The sequence below is a fragment of the Phallusia mammillata genome, chromosome 4, assembly GCF_965637545.1.
Source record: "Phallusia mammillata chromosome 4, kaPhaMamm4.hap1.1, whole genome shotgun sequence".
NCBI lineage: Eukaryota > Metazoa > Chordata > Ascidiacea > Phlebobranchia > Ascidiidae > Phallusia > Phallusia mammillata.
The window spans coordinates 12,839,483-12,859,691 of NC_137255.1; the positions used below are offsets into that span (position 1 = coordinate 12,839,483).

At 35.7% G+C, this 20,209-nt stretch overlaps 3 protein-coding genes across 6 annotated transcripts; 2 read left to right on the top strand and 1 right to left on the bottom strand.

The window, feature by feature from the left end:
• Window positions 1-79: 79 nt before the first annotated feature.
• LOC145222269 (troponin C, body wall muscle-like) lies at window positions 80-1,951 on the top strand. 2 transcript variants are annotated; one of them, XM_080088360.1, is made up of 6 exons: window positions 80-203; window positions 282-312; window positions 502-648; window positions 1,344-1,507; window positions 1,601-1,700; window positions 1,765-1,951. In XM_080088360.1, exons 1-6 carry the CDS (start codon window positions 195-197, stop codon window positions 1,794-1,796), a joined length of 483 nt encoding a protein of 160 aa, XP_079944486.1. In that variant the 5' UTR covers window positions 80-194; the 3' UTR covers window positions 1,797-1,951. The 2 variants fall into 2 exon arrangements, with proteins under 2 accessions (XP_079944486.1, XP_079944485.1); XM_080088359.1 differs by lacking the exons at window positions 80-203; window positions 282-312 and having other exon boundaries at window positions 325-648.
• A 1,603-nt stretch (window positions 1,952-3,554) lies between these two features.
• Window positions 3,555-11,599, bottom strand: LOC145222266 (transmembrane protein 43-like). Of its 3 annotated transcripts, none has more exons than XM_080088355.1 (7): window positions 11,520-11,599; window positions 8,602-8,753; window positions 6,663-6,791; window positions 6,391-6,596; window positions 5,619-5,868; window positions 4,553-4,772; window positions 3,555-3,954 (listed from the first exon to the last, which is right to left on the bottom strand). In XM_080088355.1, the coding sequence occupies exons 2-7, from the start codon at window positions 8,731-8,733 to the stop codon at window positions 3,761-3,763; spliced, it is 1,131 nt and encodes a 376-aa protein (XP_079944481.1). In that variant the 5' UTR covers window positions 8,734-8,753; window positions 11,520-11,599; the 3' UTR covers window positions 3,555-3,760. The 3 variants fall into 3 exon arrangements, with proteins under 3 accessions (XP_079944481.1, XP_079944480.1, XP_079944479.1); XM_080088354.1 differs by lacking the exon at window positions 11,520-11,599 and adding an exon at window positions 9,206-9,376; XM_080088353.1 differs by lacking the exon at window positions 11,520-11,599 and having other exon boundaries at window positions 8,602-9,172.
• Window positions 11,600-11,865: 266 nt separating this feature from the next.
• LOC145222268 (uncharacterized) lies at window positions 11,866-19,573 on the top strand. The gene is made up of 8 exons (XM_080088357.1): window positions 11,866-11,967; window positions 12,431-12,573; window positions 13,492-13,658; window positions 18,010-18,061; window positions 18,154-18,203; window positions 18,360-18,475; window positions 18,568-18,673; window positions 19,288-19,573. Exons 2-8 carry the CDS (start codon window positions 12,468-12,470, stop codon window positions 19,363-19,365), a joined length of 675 nt encoding a protein of 224 aa, XP_079944483.1. The 5' UTR covers window positions 11,866-11,967; window positions 12,431-12,467; the 3' UTR covers window positions 19,366-19,573.
• The last annotated feature ends 636 nt before the right edge of the window (window positions 19,574-20,209 follow it).

Genomic DNA, 20,209 nt, shown 5'->3' on the forward strand with positions numbered 1-20,209 from the left:
GCGACAATGCCCAACTCTGGCTGATGTTCTGCAACTATCCTTATCGCTTACGTCATCGACACATTTGCGTTCTTCGTAATCAGCACCAGTTGTCGCTGACATTCTCCTGCTCTGTACGTCTCGTTCTTCCACAACGACGCCTACAACGTTCAGTAACTCTGTTCTCGCAAGTTGTGTAAAGTCAAGGTCGAAACATGTCGATGGTAAGTTTACAATTAGTTTTTGTGTAGAAGAAGTTGTTACAATTAGTTTTGTGTTGTTTAAAGATTTTGTTTTCGTAGGAAGTTCAATTATCCGATGAGCAGAAATGCGGTAAGTTAAAAAGTTTAAAATACTTTGATCTGACTGTAAAGACAATGAGATCATAATTGAAAAAACGCCAAATTTTAATTGTTTAAACTGTACGATTGTTCCACAAACATAAAGCAAATGAGTCGTAAATTTATTTGCATAATTTAATGCACTCCATGAACGCATATATATGCTTACCCCGACAAACAGAATTTAAGGCGGCGTTCGAGGTATTCACAGCCGATTCAGATGATGGTACGATCACCATTAAGGAGTTAGGTACAGTAATGCGAATTCTCGGTCAAACCCCAACCGACCAGGAGCTAAAGGAAATGGTCGATGAGGTTGACATGGATGGTGAGTTTGGTCCCGGAAAACTCGTTCACGACAAAACTGATCGCACGTCCTTGTATGATTTGTGAGGCGTGAACGGAAACCTGATTGATCGTCATGACCCTGCTCTTGTGTTTTAAACTTTTTACAGTTTGCATGCTTTTGCTGTGCAGAATTTAAGGCCGCTTTTGATATTTTCGTCACCGATTCGGAAGATGGTACAATTACCACCAAAGAGCTTGGTAAAGTTATGAGAATGTTGGGCCAAACTCCCACTGATAATGACCTTCGTGAAATGATCGAAGAAGTCGATATTGACGGTCAGTAAATCATACAACATAAGCAGAAGCCTTCATCAATTTCACGAACACAACCACATGCTTGAATCAAGGTTTGCTAATTATATTTTTCTTGCTCTTCATCGCAAATAAAATGGACACCAACTTAAAATCACTGCATTTTCCTAAATACCACATTATCAACGTGGAGAAGCCAATTTTCAATGAAATCAGTTTAACAATTTCTGCTTAGTACACCAACATTGTGTCTTGCTTTGTCACCTCATTTGTTTTGAACGCAGAGTTTGCATGCAGCATACACGTGTTGTTTTGCTTGTGGTCTCAAGTTTTGCCTAATTATTGCTTTTATGTTTTGCAATAACAACAATATAGTTTTCCAAAACCACAAAAATAAAATATGGTCTATTTCCTGTCACAAAGGAAGTGGAACTATCGACTTCGAAGAGTTCTGCCTGATGATGTACAGACAAATGCAAGCTGATCAGGAGGCGAAAATCCCAGAGCGAGACGAAAAAGAATTGTCAGAGGCTTTCCGTCTTTTCGATCTCAACGGCGATGGATTTATCGAGTGGGATGAACTGAAGGTGAAAACATAACATTTTATGTGAAGTTAAATTATTTGAACGCGGAAATTATTTTTGTGGTGCTGTGTTACGCATATCAATTTGAATCACCAGGAGGCAATGGAGGGAACTGGTGAATGCATCGAGAAGTGGGAAGTAGATGAAATGATGAACGACGGTGACAAAAACCAAGACGGAATGTTAGACTATGAAGGTTAGCAGAAAATAATCTTACATCAACCGATGAAATCAATTTGATACATATATTTTTTTCTCAGAATGGTTGAATATGATGAAGTACGTGCAGTAACTTTTTTCCTTGCATCTCAACCCCACTGAGCCATTCGCGTCACAATGAATGTCGCCCCTTTGTATGCTTGCGATCGAATCATTGTTGAATAAATTTTCAAACGTTTATACAATCGACAGTCTTATGATGCCTGTACAATAAAAGTCTAACGCGAAGTACCAGTATCATCTCTGAACGACGACAGCTAACAGATGATGGCCTTTAGGTATGACGTGAGTTCCTTGGGGAATATTTTGCGATGTGCTTAGTCGAAATGATTTGCAATATTCGTGCGGTCTGAAGTGCGTGTACTTAATATGAGTTGACAGTGCAGTAAGCCAGGATTTTTTGTTGAAGTCCACTAATTACATAGTGAAAAAATATTGGTTCAGTTTCCTCTACATTGCCATTAAATGCGCTACGAGTCGCTAAATATTTGTTTCCGTCATACAATTTGCTAAAATTAAAACTACCTAGTAGGCTACTTGCAACCCACCTCGGTCTGTTAATTAGCCGCGTTGTCGCATCACATTATTCCTTATTTGCTGCTGGAAAATATATTTGACATGATTACGGAATACTGTGGAAAACTCAAAACTGAATTTTTGGGGCTGCGAAACTTACATGCAGCAGTAATGTTGTTGACAAGCAGTCAAAACGCCGTGCCGGTTTTAAATTAAACAGCGGAAGTCTGTGAGTGGTATTGGTAATCAAAGTTACATCCTTCATGTTCCCAATTTTCTTACATGAGTCTCGCGAAAAGAAATAAAGTAAGATTATAAAACAGATTTACTAGTTTTATGCAAAACGCAAACTAATTAGTAGGGATGGCAAGCCGGTCAAATATGGTCAATTGACAGCACTGTTATTTAATCGGTCAAATACTATTTTCAATTTTAAAATTCAAAAATTATTTCTAATAGTCCTTAGGTAGAAAAGTTGAGGGCACATTTTTGTATTAATAAGTGCTTTATAAGCCAATATATATTTGTTTAGTGCATTAGAAATAAATGCCTTAAACAATTAGGGGATATTTTTTAAATCTTAAATTAAGATCTGATTTGCATTAAAGCAAGCTTTGCAAGGTTTACATTAAAAAACATAGATCACTTCTAGCACAGTTTTATCTTTATAAAAATAGAGTGTGATCTGTCCATGGGGGGAAGTTAGTGCATTATAGTATTTACTTGGGCATTTTTGCAAATGTTGCACGTTTTGACTGACAGATAAAAAAAATCAGCTGTGTAAACGTGTAGTTCTACAGTACTTTTTTCTATAATTGATCAAAACACTCAAAATAAGACTTCAATCTGATGTATACATAGAATATTATGAGAATCCAGTTTACAAATGTAATTACTGAATGAAAAATACAGATACATAGGTGGGGCCATTGATGTAGCCTTCAATGCAGTCGGAAAAGTCTATGATATAATACAAACTGAATTAACATTTCCGATTTTAAAAACAAATTTACTTGAGTTAAAACCTTCATTTCCATTACTTGTGGTTTATAAGAAGATTTAACTTAGTTTTCTAATTTAACTTAGTTTAAGTTTTAACTAAAAATGCAATTTAATGGTGTGTATAGTATTTGACCGATATTTGACCAATTTCACAAGTATTTGACCGGATTTTATTTGACCGGTCAAATGTCCAACCCTACTAATTACCCTGCCGATCGTAACACCTATTGTCGCGTGGCTTAGTATTACATCAAATCAACAAGCGTGACAACACACCTTTGCGACCACTTAAGACAAAAAGGGGTTTGTAAGATGTTGCACCACTTCCGATCTTTGTTTGTCATAACCAGGTAGAAATCGTAAAAAAGGGAAAAGCAAATTAAAAACGTCCCAAAACAATCACACTTGAAACACAAGCATTGCTGCTTACAAAAATGCAAAAAAATAAAGTTTAAGTATTGCGTATTGCATTTAGCCCCTAGAAGAAAAGTCGTGATGAAATATGTCCAGCAAAGAGTGTTACACAGTAGACATACGCTGCAGGGATATAAACCAGGGAAGCAAGGAAGTGCCCATAAGCGCTGAGGCAAACCATGGATGGAATCGTAACCAGCATAGAGCAATGGTTACCATGGATAAAAACAGAGCCAAAGAGAGGTTGAACATCATGACACTCAAAGCCACTATTCCACGCACAATAGGAACCCAATCAACTGTAAAAAAAGTTTTTTTTTTCATTTTAACTTCTGAGGTATGCTTACACTTTTAGCACTTAATATGTAGCAGTTATATAAAATTAAAATCAGGTTAAATGTAAGACTTCTGTTTAGGAGATCAATAGTTTCAGATTAAAGTACATCTAAAATTAAGCAACACAGTTTAGTGCCATTTGGAAAGAAAGTTTTTTCATAATTAGGCAATTTCACAAACGATTAGGGATGGGCCGAGCCGAGTCAGAATCGAGTACGAGCATCGCTGTTTTTGATACTCGGTGCTCGGCCGAGCAGTTGCACAAACCGATCCGAGCTTTAAATTTGCATATCGAAAGGGCATTTTAGAACAAAAATGACTTTTTAAAAAAGCGTTGGATGGTTGAAAACGCGTACTTCTTGGACCTGTACAGCATAGCACCGCTGGTGACTTAAGATACCTTAGAACAAAACTAGCGTGGAATTGGAACTGTTTATGACGTCACAATGCACCGAGCGTGTTCGGTCGAGCACCCAGCATTAACAAACAGAACATTTGCAGTTTTGGCCCATTCCTACAAACGCTTATCACTATCTACAGACCACAACTATATTTTCCTACCAATAGTAACAACAATTCTTGACATGATGTTGAGACCAACAAACATCAAAGCAAATCCAAGACAACGGATTAGCCATGTTGTTGCATTATTGTAGGAATGTTGTAGATCAAGTACTTCATCAGAAGTCTTTAAACCATGATATAGGAGTGCAACTGTTCGTTTGTTTTTTGTGGTGTATGGAACAAATTGGCCATTGTGCAACAATCCAAGAATGCTCACCTAAAATAAGAGGTCACAAAATCTAGAAAAAAATGTTTCTTTTTGAAATTTTCTTGTTGATGAACAAAACATTTTATTGCTGGTGACTTTAGTTTTGTTTCTTCAGGTTCTAATAAATTAGGAGCAATGTGTCTTGTTGGAAGAAATGCGTGTCAAACAAGGATCAGTAATCATTGCAAAATAAACCCAAGTAACTTAGCAGTAAAAATTTTACTGGATCTAATCCAGGGCTCTTCAACCGGGGTTCCACGGAACCCTAGGGTTCCGTACTACCCTTACAGGGGTTCCATGATCTTTAAGTGTTGCACAGGGGTTCTCAGCGGTTCGGTGTACAAATTCAAATGTATCATAACAATATCATTGTTGCAAACAGCAACGATTTGCCTGTACAATCTAGTTAACTTTGGTTGCACCATTGATCAATTGTGACATAATAAACACAACCTTGATACACTCAAAAAATGCGAAATAAATCTAGAAACGATCGTTATAAGTAACATGTCAATGCGTTTCAGTGAATCGTTTAATTAGAGTCAACTTATATTGTGTGCTTGGAGTGTGTTAGGTAAAAATTCATGTTTTTTCTTTGATGTAGCCTACTTCTATTATATTCATTGAAACTATTTTATTGGGGTTCCGCAAAGTTTGACAAAACACCTTGAGAGTTCCGTGCCAAAAAAAAAGTTTAAAGAGCACTGATCTAATCATTATTTAAAAAAATAATAAATAAACATGTAAAATAAACAATATGGTTTTCCTAAATTTTGGTGTTTGCAATTGATAAACATATACAGTATATATAACAGATTTCTTATGATTCAATTATTTTCTACTGGCATTACCTACCCTATCTGCAAGACCATGTTCTGACAAATGGGATTTTCCAGCGCACTGAAAGGACACTCTATAATCACCGACTTTTGGATTGGTTGAATCATCACCATTGTAATAGTAGTGCCCATAAGTTTTTTGATTTGATGGAAGATTTTCGATTGTTTCAAACCACACGATTTGATTAATAAATGGCTGTGACACTTGCAAACCATCAATTGATACAAGGTGTGCAGTGTATTCAAAGTTTGTCAATGGAAATACCCTACCAAGAAAAAAATATTTAAATTCCAACATAAGAAACATTACATTGCAAGTCTTGGGGTAAAGTACACAAACAATAAAAGGCAGCTTTCCTACATATATATTTGCAATTTATACATACTACATCTTATACAATGATCAACCACATACTCCATTTGCTATGTATTCATTGGATATATAATGTAACCAAACTTCAAATTGTTCATGTGTGAAACAGATATCTTCCAAGAAGTTTAAATAGGAAAAAATTAGGACCGAAAACATTATGTTCCCTCCATTATCCACAGAAAAAGAACAACAAAAATTGCTTACAGTAATGTCACATCACACTTTAATTGAAAGTGATTAGGGTTTTATTGCACAGAGATATAAAAATGGTAATACATAAATCATATCCCATTCTTTATGAAATACCGTTCATGAAGTGCGAAAGTATTTACCTCAACCACTTTTCAGCATAAGTGCTAGTTACATACCTCAAGGACAAAAATGGTGGTACATAACTTTTGTCCTATATATATACCTTGGATTTTTGTGTCCAAGTTCTTCTGCAAACGATTGGCTTGTAATAAGTGATGATGACCATTCAGTTTCATAATAATATGTTGTTTCATGACGAATTTCATCAACTTCTTTTACATCTGTATGTTCAACCCATTGATACATTTCCACAATTCGCTTTAACTTTACACAACCAAATGAAACTGGATAAACATTGTCTGCTATTCTCTGCCATGAAAAAAAAACAATAAAAAAACTTTTAAACTTCTAAATGGACACCTTTTGTTATCAAACCTTGTCTGTTTCCAGGAAGCCACTGTGAAAGACCAAGTGGTCATTGTATTGTGATGTACTTGAGGAATCTAAGTTTACAACCAATCTTCTTGCTTCATTTAACATTTCACTTTCTTCAACTGATGATCCCTGTACAAACATTATTATCATGTTTATTGTTGTTGGATACAATTCCTATCTAAAACTAAAAACGAACTAGAAGGGTGGCTTAGCACATATTGCCCTTGCATATACACTATAACCTGTTTCAAAACAATGATATATTTCCTATGCTTATTTTATATTGGGTCCCATACCATCTACTGTCTTTTATAACCTTAGTTGTTTCTGCAAGCAGAAACTCATGGGTCCCCCACACATGCAAAGTTGTAGATAATGCATTTCAAGAGATAACCATGTGAACGTTTAGTGCTGTAAGGTAAAACACAGTGATCGGCACTGGGCTTAAATACTAATACTATGTAGAGAACAAACTATATAAATTTAGATTCACCCCAGATATTGTTTGAAGTATGTCCTATTTAACGTTCCTTTTCAAAGAAACGAAGGAGTAAGTAATGGCATAATGGAGTAAAACAAAAAATGAATAGCAAATTCTACAAGCTGTCCGGTTTTCATTCAATTCGAACATTGTGAAAAGGGTCACCTATTTTAGGAATTAGTTGGTTAAGTTGTGGTACTACAGGGCAAAACATAACATTTGAGGACTTAGTATGTTTAATAAACTTTGCAAAATTTCATATAATTAGGACGTTTTTTAAAAGTTCATTTATTTTAGGGAGTATTTGAGTAAATGTTGGGGCTACAAGGTAAAACACATCAATTGAAACCTACAAATAGCATAGTCCACATACTACCCAAATTTTATCCAATCCCGACACTGTTTAAAAAACTGACCCATTTTAGGGGGCTAGTAGGGTAACTAATGGGGTCCGACACACAAACTAAAAAAATAGGAAACCTCAATGACTCAATCAATAGTACTGCAAAATTTCAGCCAAATCCGCCAATGTTTAAAATGTCGACCACTAGAGGTGTTTTGAGCAACAACCGTTACTGTTTCTGACGTCATAGGGCAAAAACACCCTAACTGCCATGGCACAAAAATGTTCACCAAGCAATCCACAAAGTCACAAACGAGTAACATACAACTGCTTCCCTTGTAACACTATTGAGTAACATAAATCTTTCATTTGTGGTGTCCAGTAACATACAAATACGTTTTACACTTTGGGGGCTTGTGGGGTAAATAGGGCTACAGGGTTGAACACAACAATCGACAACTATAAATGGCATACTCTACAAGCTATCCAAATTTCAGCCAATTCTGACACTGTTTACAAACTCACCCATTTTAGGGGTAAATAGTTGGGTTATTTGGACAAACAAAGTGGGATGCACATCTACATAACTTTATCTACCATCTGTATAAGTTTCAGCCACATCCATCAAACATTTGATAGAAAAACGAATCGGACAAACTTTGGGAAGAAAAATACCCATTTTAGGGGGCTAGCGGGGTAAATACTGGGGTTATCAACAAAAACAAAGTGGGATGCACATCTACATAACTATATCTACCATCTGCGTAAATTTCAGCCAAATCCATCAAACATTTATTGGAAAAACGAGTCGGACAAACTTTGGGGAGAAGAAAAAAAAAACATTGAGTAAAATCAATATGTGTCCCCTTCAGGAGGGGAAGGGGACCCATAATGAATTAAAAGATGTTTGATGTCCTGTTTTATTACATCTGTTAAAACAGTTCCAAAAAGGGAGTATTTTATCATGAAGGGAAACATGAGTCAAGGTAGCTATATTGTTATCTACTACCTTAGAGTGAAATATAGCAACACATAATAAAAACAGTATATATATAATTGGTAATGGAAAATGAGCATCCAGCAAAACATGAATGTTTTTCGGGTATACTAGTCACCTCATTGTAATACAGAACTATAAAGGAAATACAAAACATCGCTATGCCCAAAACTGTTCCAGCTAGACTTTTTCCAACTCTTTCTAAAAATGTTGGTTTTCTCGTCCATGAAACTTTGGAGGATCCAGTCATTTTGATTTTCAAACAGAGACCTGTAAGTGGTTTACATCCAGAAGATAAACATGTTTCTGCTCACATAGTTAAATCAAATAAAACCGAATTCTCAACCAGGGTTCTCTGTAACCATAAAATCCACAAAAGGTCACATATATTACAAAAAACTGTGCAAGAGTCCCCTGTGACGAGCATTGAGCAAGGCTTTATTATTCTATCACGTGTTACAAACCAAGACAACTGTATTCACACAATGCTTAAATTGGGTTTATTTTTAGTCATGTCTATAATACAACTAATTGCTCATACATGAGATTGAGAAACATATAATATACATTGTTTTTCCCTAAGGTACACAAGAGTAAAAAGGCTGAGAAACGCTGATACAGAACAACCAAAAAGAATTTGTTAAACCACTCAATATGCTATAATAATACCATGAGTTTTAAGTGTTGATAAAATAAAACTGAGTTTTTTCCAGGGTACTTACTCCCACTGCCATAAAATGAACTTTTTTACTTGGCAAGCAAATAACTTGTTGTAAGCCAGGGTTCCAACTACCAAACCGTTTTGACCAAATGGCTGTGACAAGCACAACTGACCAGGGCTGCCACTTGTTTGAATGAAATAATCTAGTTAAACCTCAAAAAAACATCTAGAATCTTCAAGATTGAAAAATAAAACCTCCCAAAATATATCTAACCATAAAGTAATCCATTTTAATATAAGTCAAACAATAACACAAATGAAGGCTTTTAATATAAACTGCCTTATTTTATATTATATGTTGAAGAAGCGTCTTTCTTCTTCTATTACTGCATTAAGTAAACACAAACGATTTACTTAATCTAGTAGTAAAGTCACCTCACTCGACCTCGTTGTACAGTAAAATGAACCAATCATTACCACCAACTTGACTGTTACGCACATGACGATTGTAATGTCGTAGCACGGGAAATAAGAGGACAAGTTAATCTGGCAAAACTGAACGTGGAGACATAACAGTTAGCGTGGATGAGTAGGTATTGGTACAAGGAAACTTTTTTTGATTTGGTATTTACTTCTATCAATATTCATGGTGCTGCAAAGCCACAAGGTGTGTTGTGTTATGTAGTGTGGTCGAACGAATCGACCTCGTTAAGCCTTGAGACATTTTGATATGGGCAGACTCCTACGCGGCGACGTGGCCTCGAAATTGCAGTCCATCTCGTTAATATATATAAGTGTAATGTCATAGTAGACTACAAGAATCAGCCTGTGTGACAGGGCAGTGACCGACGGATCTGTCTACACTTATCAGATATATACAAAATGTACTCAAAAAGAGCAGCAGACGATCAGCGTCAGTGTAATGTTTTATTTTTGAAAAAAAATTTTGAATAAGACGGAAACTGACGATGCCCAAATAGGCGAAATTAATATTTCTGTTTTTCAAAAATAAAACATTACACTGACGCTGATCGTCTGCTGCTCTTTTTGAGTACATTTTGTATACATCTCGTTAATACATTTTTTATGTTTGAGGCTTGGGTCGTGAGATGTTCATAAAACTCTGATTTGGGTCGCGGTCAAAAAAGTTTGAGAACCACTGATATACAGGATCACTTGGTGCATTATTAACACAGCTTGGCGGACCTTTATAACACTTGGTGCACCTTTATATCGCTTGGATCACATTTATATTGCTTGGTACACATTTGTATCGCTTGGTTCAACCTCTTATCACTTGGTGAACGTTTATATCGGTTGGTGCACATTTATATCACTTGGTTCACCCTTATATCGCTTGGTGCACCTCTATGCCACTTAGCGTACCTTTATATCGCTAGGTAAAGGTGCGTGTAGCATTATACAGGTGCACCAAGCAAAACAAAGTTGCACCGAGCGATATAAAGTTGCACCGGCCAAAATAAAGGTGCACCAAGCGGCATAAAGGTGCAACAAGCGATATAAAGGTGCATCATGCGATATAAGGGTGAACCACGCAAAATTACAACATTTTCTCAAAACGGTGATGACTGAAAAACGATAATGCTCTAAGAAGGGAAGTTGAGATAGTCGAAGCAAATGTCAAAACAAGCGACAATAGCGATGTCTGCATTGTTTGCCCATCTGGTGTTGTTTTCAAGCCGTTTTTATGTTTTTTAAGCGGACAAAATGGTTTATAGTTGCATGGCTGTACGGAGATTTTTTATCGTTTACGCAAATCTACTGAATACGGTATATTTTATGCCATGTGCATAGGCGCCGAGTTTTACAAAAATGCAAGGTGGCGGACGTAAATTATGACGCCACTTTTTGTGACGTAACTAAAGCATGCAACCACACGAGCTCCAACTCAAAGCAGAAATTTTTTTTTAAAGAATGCAACGTTCGTCAAAGTCTTAAAAAAAATTATACTAATGTTCATTTGAAACACTTTGCTTTAACGTTTTGATTGGTTTAGCAACGCTCAGAAAATGTTTCGTCAAGTTGTTGCTCTTGTATCACCTAAATAACCTTTTATTACAGTACAATATAATGGCCATACATTCACTGCCAACAATTGTGTGTTTGACGTCATAAACAAAGCACTGACCAAAACAGGTTGCAGTTTCGACACGTTTTGTTGTTTTTATGTCAGCATGCTTGTGTAAAAGCAAAATTATTGATAAATTTCCTCAGATTTTACGATGTTTCGCATTATACCGCTACAGACAAATCAAAATATCCACGGTGGCCGCCATCGTGCTTGACAATCCCAAGGTGGCGGCGCCACCCCGCCACCGCCCACTCGGCGCCTATGGCCATGTGTACATAATTACCTGAAACAGTAATCTATCCCTAACCTGATCCCAAATTTTACATCCAGGCTTAACCAAAACTATCTAGAGCGGCAGGTGGCACTGGCAGCCTTACAACTGACAACTCATCAACATCAACTCACAATTTCGCAAAAATCAACAAAAATCAGCCAAGCGCATCGAAATTTCACAACGAATAGTCTTTTGGCAATTTTTTTGCTACAGACAAACCACACATATCTTCGGATAATACTCACTAGACATAAACAGATTTAAGCCCTGCTGCCCACCAATGCCAAAAGTTTAAAATTGTGACCTGTTCGTAATCTTCCAGTCGATCGCGACCTTATTTTATTGCTGTCCCATAATCGGGGATTTTTTCAATTGCGCGGGAAAGACAAAAACTTTCTTTCATTCAATTACTTAATACTCAGATATGGATGAAGATTGGAGCTGGACCTGGAGTTGAGTTAAGTTTATTTCGTTTGGCGAGATAGCGACACAATTACACTAAAACAATTACCAAGGCAGAAATATCTGTGCAAGGTTTAACGTTGTGGAGCGCAAAGCAGTAGATAACACGGGTGACACTAAAACGCTGAATATTGCGGGACGGGCGGGATGAGCGGGAGATGGCGGGGCGTCGTGAAAATCGCTGAATATCGGGTTAAATTGCTGACGGTTAGGTTGGGATAAGGTTTTGTAAAAGAAAATCTTTAAAAATTATTCCCCCGGATTCGTTCCGCGATTTGTAAGAAATCTTGGATTAAATTAAACCACTTTAAATAAATGGGAATGAGGTAAAAATGAACAAGAGGGATTAAGTTAACAACTATTTTGTTCAACGATAAGTAAAATACATACATATGTAAACATTACCCTTGTAGGTTTTGTTCTTAAACATGTATAATATCATCACAATTGTGTTTTAGCTTGTTGATAAACTGAAGTTTTCTAAATCAGACAAATATGGCAAGAAAACGCAAAATAAAAAAACGTGTATCCAGCCAAGTTTCAAGTGAGGATGAGAAGGAACGAAAATGTGAGGCATTTGCAGAAGATTTTATTGATCAAGGTAACATCTCAAGTATAGGTTCTTAACCTTTTTTACCCCTTGCAGATTTTATTACTAATTTTTACGCCAAGTTTTTTTGACAAGTCAGAAATGTAAATTTATCCCCATTTTTTGCACCTTAACTTATATCTAACCAATCTTCCATCACCTTCAAAACATGTTAAATTTGCCCTTTGTCACTGTTGAAAAACCCTCAGTAGGAATTGTACTCTGAAGTGTGGTACATGGATAAAAATTTTCTTTTTTACATGTATAACTTAATGGCAATGTTGTTGTCAATGTGCTAAAACTTCTGCAGATAAGAGAGAGGTTTTTTTTCTCTTACTCTAAACTTTTTCCCCTGTTTAAAATTATTTGCTCATTATATTTCATTTTTTTACAAATTTTACGTTATAATGTACCTTGTTTAATAAACTCAACATTTGCTCCAGTTGTGACTACAAAAAAGAGAACATATATTAAATGCCAAGAAACTATGCTGTTGCTTCAAGTGTGTGTGTAATTTTTAGAACAGAATACAGTGACAAATGAAATTTGGTCATAATTTGCAATGTTTTCACAATATTGACTATTTCCGGTATGAAATCAAAATTTTTTAACCTGGTCTTAGTGTATGAACCTTAATTTTTTTCTGTAAAGGGTAGCACTTTGTATTCAACAAAGTGTTAAGAGTGTGTTAAAGACAAAACCTAAGAAACACTTTTGTACAGTGTGGGTGTATTGCTTATCTTTCTTGAAACACATGACTGATTGCTCTATACTCAAGATCAAGTGTGACTTATCACTGATTAAACTACATAATCTGGTTAATTGAGCAAATTAGTTGTATCATTAACTGAAACTTTACTTCCAACAAAACCTGTTTAGAACTGTGTATTGCTTTTTGGATATCAGTAAACTGAAGTTTTTTGTCTGTAGTGAATGCAGAGATTAAACAATATGAAACAGCAACAGAGAATCTCATTGGGGAGTTAAAGAAGGAAATGCACACAACTCTTACTAGTATTCCTGAACATATAAGAAGAATGACCGTAAAAGAATATGTTGAGCTATACCTCAACAAGATGAACGAATTAAGTGAACAGGTAGCTAAACTGTTGCATTTTACCTGACAAGACACATGGTGTATTTAAGTCTGTAATATAAACTGTGTGTGAAGTACAACATGTTGAAATCCAATCACCTAACATTAGTTAACTGGCTTATGATGCCGCTTCAGATTTGACAATGTAGAAACAATGTCAAAGCTGCAATGTGAAACCAGGAACAAACCTATTTGAAGGGAGAGTGAACTAATGCCCTCATATATAAGCTATTGCTGCCAGGCATAATATCAAGTTTGTAGCGCTCTACAAACTTAATGCCCTCATAATTAGCGTAAACAAATGTTGTTTGTGTGTCCTACTGTGAAAGACATTTTTTGTGTGCTTTACCCTAGGAAATCCTGACCTTATAATCCCTGGATTTTACACTTTTTATTGGACCTCACAGAATGGAAGTGTGTCTTTGTTAAATTGAAGAAAACCCAGCATAAACTATCATTCCTGAGCATAGTTTTAATGTTTTAAATCAAACATGCATGCTCCCCACATGTATTCTACAAGGGAAAGAAAATTTGTTTTGTGCTAAATGATTTTTGCGACAACGGCTCTGTGGTGGCATACAGCTCAACTTCAAGTGACATGGTAAACCAAAGAGGTAGTAAAATAAAGATGCTGGTTGCCTTGGTATCCACTAACATTGCATAAAATTGCTCACCGTTTATTTGTACACCCACACGAAACAAATTTCTAAATTTACAGCTTTATCAAATTTTCTTTCACCTGATGAAAATTTATATATATTTAACAAAACAAACAGTCTGTGACCGTGTTGTTAAGCTAAAAAGTCTGGGATTTAGATGAAAAAGTATGTTTTTCAACATCTTAGTCCCAGATAATCCTGGGATTGGAAAGTAATAATCCCAGGATTTTTCAACTCAGTCCTGAAATCCAAGCCCTATTCCTAACAGCTTGGAGTGGTAACAGTGGTTTGAATGTGGATCTTCAGGTAAATCACAGACCCCTGACAGTTTGGAAATGATCATTTAGACCAGGGGTGTCAAACACGCACCCCAAAGAGTTTTTGTGGGGCCCACGAAGTAACGTTTAAAAGTTATGTGTTTTCATCAGGCGTATACTCTGTTAGACCAACTAGTTTAATGATACAATCATTCTCTATTAGTGGTATATGCAACATTTTATTAAGATGATTGCAATAGAAGCCCATGTTTAGAATTTGCTATTAAATTTTGCAACAGCAATTGTGATTATGGCGTCATTGTATGCCATTGTTTTCACACAAAACAATAAAGGACAGTTGGTTCTTTCACTCTGCTACACTGTATATCTGTTTGTTGTTTATTACAATATTGTTTTTTAATGTAGTTAATGGCATTAATGGACATTTTACTTCTTAGTTATTATGGGTCTCCTTCCCTGAAGGGGACACATTGATTTTACTCGATTTGTTTTTTGTTTTTTTTTCTTCCCAAAGTTTGTCCATGTCGTTTTGCCTTGAAATGTTTGATGGATTTGGATGAAATTTTCACAGATGGAAGATATAGTCATGTAGATGTGCCATTTGTTTTGTTTGACTCGATAGCCCCAGTATTAACCCCACTAGCCCCCTAAAATGGGTAAATTTTAAACAGTGTCTGATTCGGATGAAATCTGGACAGTTTGTTCATTGTTCCATTTTAGGGCGTCGATTGTTGTGTTTCACCCTGTAGCCCCAATATTTACCCCACTAGCCCCCTAAAATGGGTAAAATTTTAAACATTGTCAGATTTGGATGAAATTTGGACAGTTTGTTCATTGTTCTTTTTCAGGGCATCGATTGTTGTGTTTCACCCTGTAGCCCTAATATTTACCCCACTAGCCCCCGAAAAGGGGTAAAATTTTAAACAATGTCTGATTTGGATGAAATTTGGACATTGTGTTCGTTGTGCCGTTTTAGAGCGCCAATTGTTGTGTTTCACCCTGTAGCCCCAATATTTACCCCACTACACCCCCGAAATGGGTGAATTTTTTAAACCCTGTCCGAATTGGATAAAATTTGGATGGTTTGTTAAATTTGGCATTTGTAGATCTTAATTATTGTGTTCACCCTGTAGCCCCAATATTTACTCCATTAGCCCCCTAAAATGGGTGAATTTTTTTAACCGTGTCCGAATTGGATGAATTTCTGACAGTTTGTAGTTTGGCATTTATAGCTGTCGATTATTGTGTTTCACCCTGCTGCCCTAATATTTACCCTACTAACCCCCCAAAATGGATGAATTTTTTAACAATATTTGAGTGAAATGACATTTTGATTTGACAGTTTGTATAATATGCCATTTGAAATGTCAGTGTTTCACGCTATTTAGGCCCACAAACTTATAACAATGTCTGAATTGCATGAGATTAGGACAGTTTGTACTTTACATAACATATTCGTTTAGGGAACACTGCCAATCAGTGTGATTATCTGTTTGCAACTTTGCGGTATTGGGGACCCATGAGTTTCTGCCTGCAGAAACAAATCAAGGTTATAAAAAATGTTGGCTGATATGGGACCCAGTATATAATAAGAATAGGGAATATATTACAGTTGCCAAATAGGTTGTAGTGTATATGCTGTAGTAAAATGTGCTAAGCCACCCTTCTAGTGTAATTTTTGTTGTTGTCATGTTACACTGTAACAAATGTTTTGATAGTGCGGCCCTAGACTTACATACTTAAAAGTTTGTTTTTGGCCCTCAAAGTTGTTTCAGTTTGACACCCCTGATTTAGATAATTCAGGTTATTCTTAACTTGTTGCCAAACTTTTTCTTGCAATTATCTGCAATTACTCAAATGGGTAAGCAAAGCTTTCTCTTTCTTTGTGGTCCAAACACAATTAATAAATTAGGTCAACCAGAAAAATTGTTAAATTGCTTGAGAAACAAAATTTTAAAGTGTGTGTGCAGCAGTGATGGGGATGCTTAAGTCCAACTTGAGTCACCTTTTTAAAAGACTTGACTTGACTCGGACTCGTTATTTCACCAACAAAACGGAAATTTCTTAGGATGGATAACCTGTTCAGTTGGCTTCAACCAAACAAAAGCAGCAATTTACTGTGCGATGCGAAGTTATTTCTGCTTAATTTTAACGAAACAAAGTCGATGCTACATGCACAAACTTTCTTACGCTGGCATCGGGCGTTGCACTTATTGCTTGGTTGTATGTAATCGAATGCAGTACATGTCAAGACCAAGTATTCGCTTTGAAGCGCTTATATTGCTGAACAAACGCTCTAGCGCATGCAGTAAAATATGAATTTTTGGTTTTCAAAAACTCCTTTGAACAGATTGACGTTCTTTTCCACGCTGTTTGATGAGTGTGAATTAACGTGTTTCATTAAAGTTGAACCTACTCCAAGAAATGGACGTTGATGGGATTTGTTCACTGTAATGAAGTAGTGTCCGTTTTAAGGTAAAAAAGTCGCGATGAACCATTCAAATAGATTAACTATCTAAACCTTTCCTTGCAAAAACTTTTTGGGACTTGCCTTGACTCGAACCGCTAATGACTTGACTCGACTAATAGGACTCGTTACCCAACCCTGGTGTGCAGTAGATCAGGGCTTCTCAAACTGTGGGTCGCGACCCCAATTGGGTTTTAAAAAAAAAAATTGAAATATTATTTTGGGGTGGCGAAACATTTTGCCATGTGTACATTTATTGTTTACGCATCATTCACGTGCAGAGGCTATTCCAGGGGTGCACAACTTTGCGGCCATATAGATATGTCACATAAATGTTGTTAAATTGAAACCCAAGCAGAAAAGAGGTAACCCTCTAAAAGCTAGGTAAATTTCACTCTCCTACTAAAACATCACATCAATATTTTTTTATTGTCAAAGTGACAATGACACACACATTCACTTCACAACATGGTACAAGTTGATTGCTTTGCAGTCAGGTTTCAGGTAGTAGATGTGATTCACTCACAACATGTTTGTGAAAACAAACTAATAAAGAAACAACTGTTTTAATACAGAGGAGATACAGTATTAAGAAGAAACCTTCTGTATCAGAGTAGATTCATCTTATTTCTTGTCTGCAAATTTGTTTAAAATAACATTATAGCAACCCAGAAGCTATCAGATGAAGATTGTACAAAATGATGTTTGTTGTAGAATGCAAAACATCACACTGAAATATGATTTTGAAAATTTTTGTGTTTTTTTTTTTCTAAAATAAGACTCAAACTTTGTTTTATCTTTTACTTTTGCGATTTATAAATATTAATAAAATTTACTCATTGTAATGTTTTGTTTAATCTAGGACTTATTGTCACCTTACTATATGAGTAAATGTTTTTTGTTGTATATGCCAGAAGCTTGTGTAAACTTTTATTTTCATTTTTATAGAAAAATGAAGATGAGAAAACAAATGACAAAATTTCACCCCAACCTGTGAAAGGTAAAACATGTTTTATCCTTTTGGAGCTTGTATCTGCATAAATTGACACTTATAATTATTTTTATTTGCTTACCTAATTATATTTTTTACAGGTAATAAAACTGCAAAGAAACCTACAACCACCAGAAAAGTCCCCAGAAAGGTTAATTACTAGTGGAAAATACATTAGATTGTTTTTGCAGGACAAAATGTTGACGAATAAAACATGTTGCTTTAAACTGACAATAAGGCCACTATATATTTGTATAACACTAGATTTTGGAGCAGATCTTTGTGACAATTTCATTTACTTTTCCAGACCCGAAAAACTAGTGTTTCTACCCGGAAAAAGACTGTTTACCAAACACCCACCAATAAAAAACCTTTCAGTTTCAAAATGATTGAAGGAACACCGATGTTAACAGTTGGTGGAAGGTATTTACTTTAAGTGTGTCATTTGCTTTAAAACATTTTTTTGCACATTGGCAACTGTCTACATTTACTGGAATAAAACTTACACATTTTAGACGGCCAAATTTGTTGGATAAACCTCGATCTCTACGGAGTGAAGATGACATTGCTTCTATTCAGCTTAATATGTTTTCTGATCGAGGAAGTCCAGTCAATTTTATGGTAAATTTTGTGAGGCCATTTTACATGTTTTCTGATAAAGATAATCTGTTCAGCAAACTGCCTACTACAACATAATTGAGGATATAAATCCTGGTAAATTGATTCTGGGGATCATTCCCTGTTCTGTTACAATTGTTGCAACACTTTCCACCTTTCATTATACGTATCACAAGTTTAAAATTGGAAAAGACTAATAGTTCTTTCACAAATACGATCATTCCTCAACTGAAAGCCTAGCAGACTAAATATTTGACGTTTGAAAGCTTTTGTAACAAAACCAAAGCTTCTAAATTTTGTACTTTTTTTTTTAATGCTGGAAAATTGTGTCATGGAAATGAGATTCAGATGAAAAAATGTTGAATGACATGAACAAGTAATTTGGAGTTTTGAAAAACACTCACTATAGTTACAAATCACTCATATAGTTTACTTGTACTTAAGTACTGATACAAGTTTAAGATGAGATTTGATCAAGAGATAGTCTCTATCTATTTGGTTAAGTGAAGTATTAAGTCAAAATAATTTTAAAATTCAAAATAATTATTTTGATGACACTGTGGACCTAATGTTTGGACCCTATAATGGTCTCATAAGGTATGTTGGTATTTTTTTAGGGAAGTCAACTATCAGAGGAAATGAGAAGAAAATTTGCAATTGCATTTCAGACTGTGGCTGATGAACTGGGAAAGTAGAAATGAAAACGTGTAAAGCCAGTAATCTTCTTACAGACATGAACTGTATTTACCCATTTTATATTGTTTTCTGTTTTAACGCAATAAGATTGAGGTGAGCATGCAGCGTTAGGCTTGGAGCATCCCAGATTTTCTAAGTTGTATTAGTATTGTTCACATACTGATTTTTATTATGCGTTGTGAATAAAACTGATTTGTATGTCTTAAACTGTGGCTTATAGTGGTACCAAACACTGCGTTCTACACTTTAATGACAATTTATAGCAATATTTTTTAAATGGGCTCTTGTTAAAACTAATATTGTACTACAAGTATACTGACACAGGAGTTATCCTGTACTTTATTTGTAAAAAAAAAACTACTCACCATGTAACATGCAGTTATTGAAAGTTCACGCCCAAATTTCTCCAACCATTAACATATTAATTATATGGAAAATTCATGATGATTGTAATTTGGTTTGAGGTTCTTTGTACAGTGATTTTATAAGCGCTCTAATATCACAGATACGACACGACCTCGGCGGCTGAGAGAACAAATAGTTGCGACCCACTAAATGCGAAATCTTAGCTGAGTGGCTTGCTTGCATTAAAAATGAGGCCTTAGTTAAAACAAACATAGTCTACAGAATTTTAGCCTGGCCGCCAAACCAAAACTTTGTCAGCTAATGACGTTAGAGCAGAGTCCGGGGGTTTGGCCAGAACGCCCAAAAGTGACGCCTGTTTAAAAGTTTTCCGCATTTCAAAATGCGGCCCAGAAACAAAAGGTTTTATACACTGATATTTATTCCGTCTATGCAGAAAGTTTAACAACATTCGCATCTTTCAAGCATTAATTATGCAAG

What these genes read in the sequence shown, in the direction of transcription:
- LOC145222269 (XM_080088359.1), top strand. Translation starts at nt 459, where the DNA reads ATGCACTCCATGAACGCATATATATGCTTACCCCGACAAACAGAATTT. An exon ending in CGATGAGGTTGACATGGATG is followed by an intron (nt 649 to 1,343) that starts GTGAGTTTGGTC and finishes CCTGTCACAAAG; the next exon opens with GAAGTGGAACTATCGACTTC. An exon ending in CGGAATGTTAGACTATGAAG is followed by an intron (nt 1,701 to 1,764) that starts GTTAGCAGAAAA and finishes TTTTTTTCTCAG; the next exon opens with AATGGTTGAATATGATGAAG.
- LOC145222266 (XM_080088355.1), bottom strand. Translation starts at nt 8,733, where the DNA reads ATGACTGGATCCTCCAAAGTTTCATGGACGAGAAAACCAACATTTTTA. An exon ending in GCTTCCTGGAAACAGACAAG is followed by an intron (nt 6,597 to 6,662) that starts GTTTGATAACAA and finishes TTTTCATGGCAG; the next exon opens with AGAATAGCAGACAATGTTTA. An exon ending in CTTGGACACAAAAATCCAAG is followed by an intron (nt 5,869 to 6,390) that starts GTATATATATAG and finishes TTTTCTTGGTAG; the next exon opens with GGTATTTCCATTGACAAACT.
- LOC145222268 (XM_080088357.1), top strand. Translation starts at nt 12,468, where the DNA reads ATGGCAAGAAAACGCAAAATAAAAAAACGTGTATCCAGCCAAGTTTCA. An exon ending in TGAACGAATTAAGTGAACAG is followed by an intron (nt 13,659 to 18,009) that starts GTAGCTAAACTG and finishes TCATTTTTATAG; the next exon opens with AAAAATGAAGATGAGAAAAC. An exon ending in ATGTTAACAGTTGGTGGAAG is followed by an intron (nt 18,476 to 18,567) that starts GTATTTACTTTA and finishes TACACATTTTAG; the next exon opens with ACGGCCAAATTTGTTGGATA.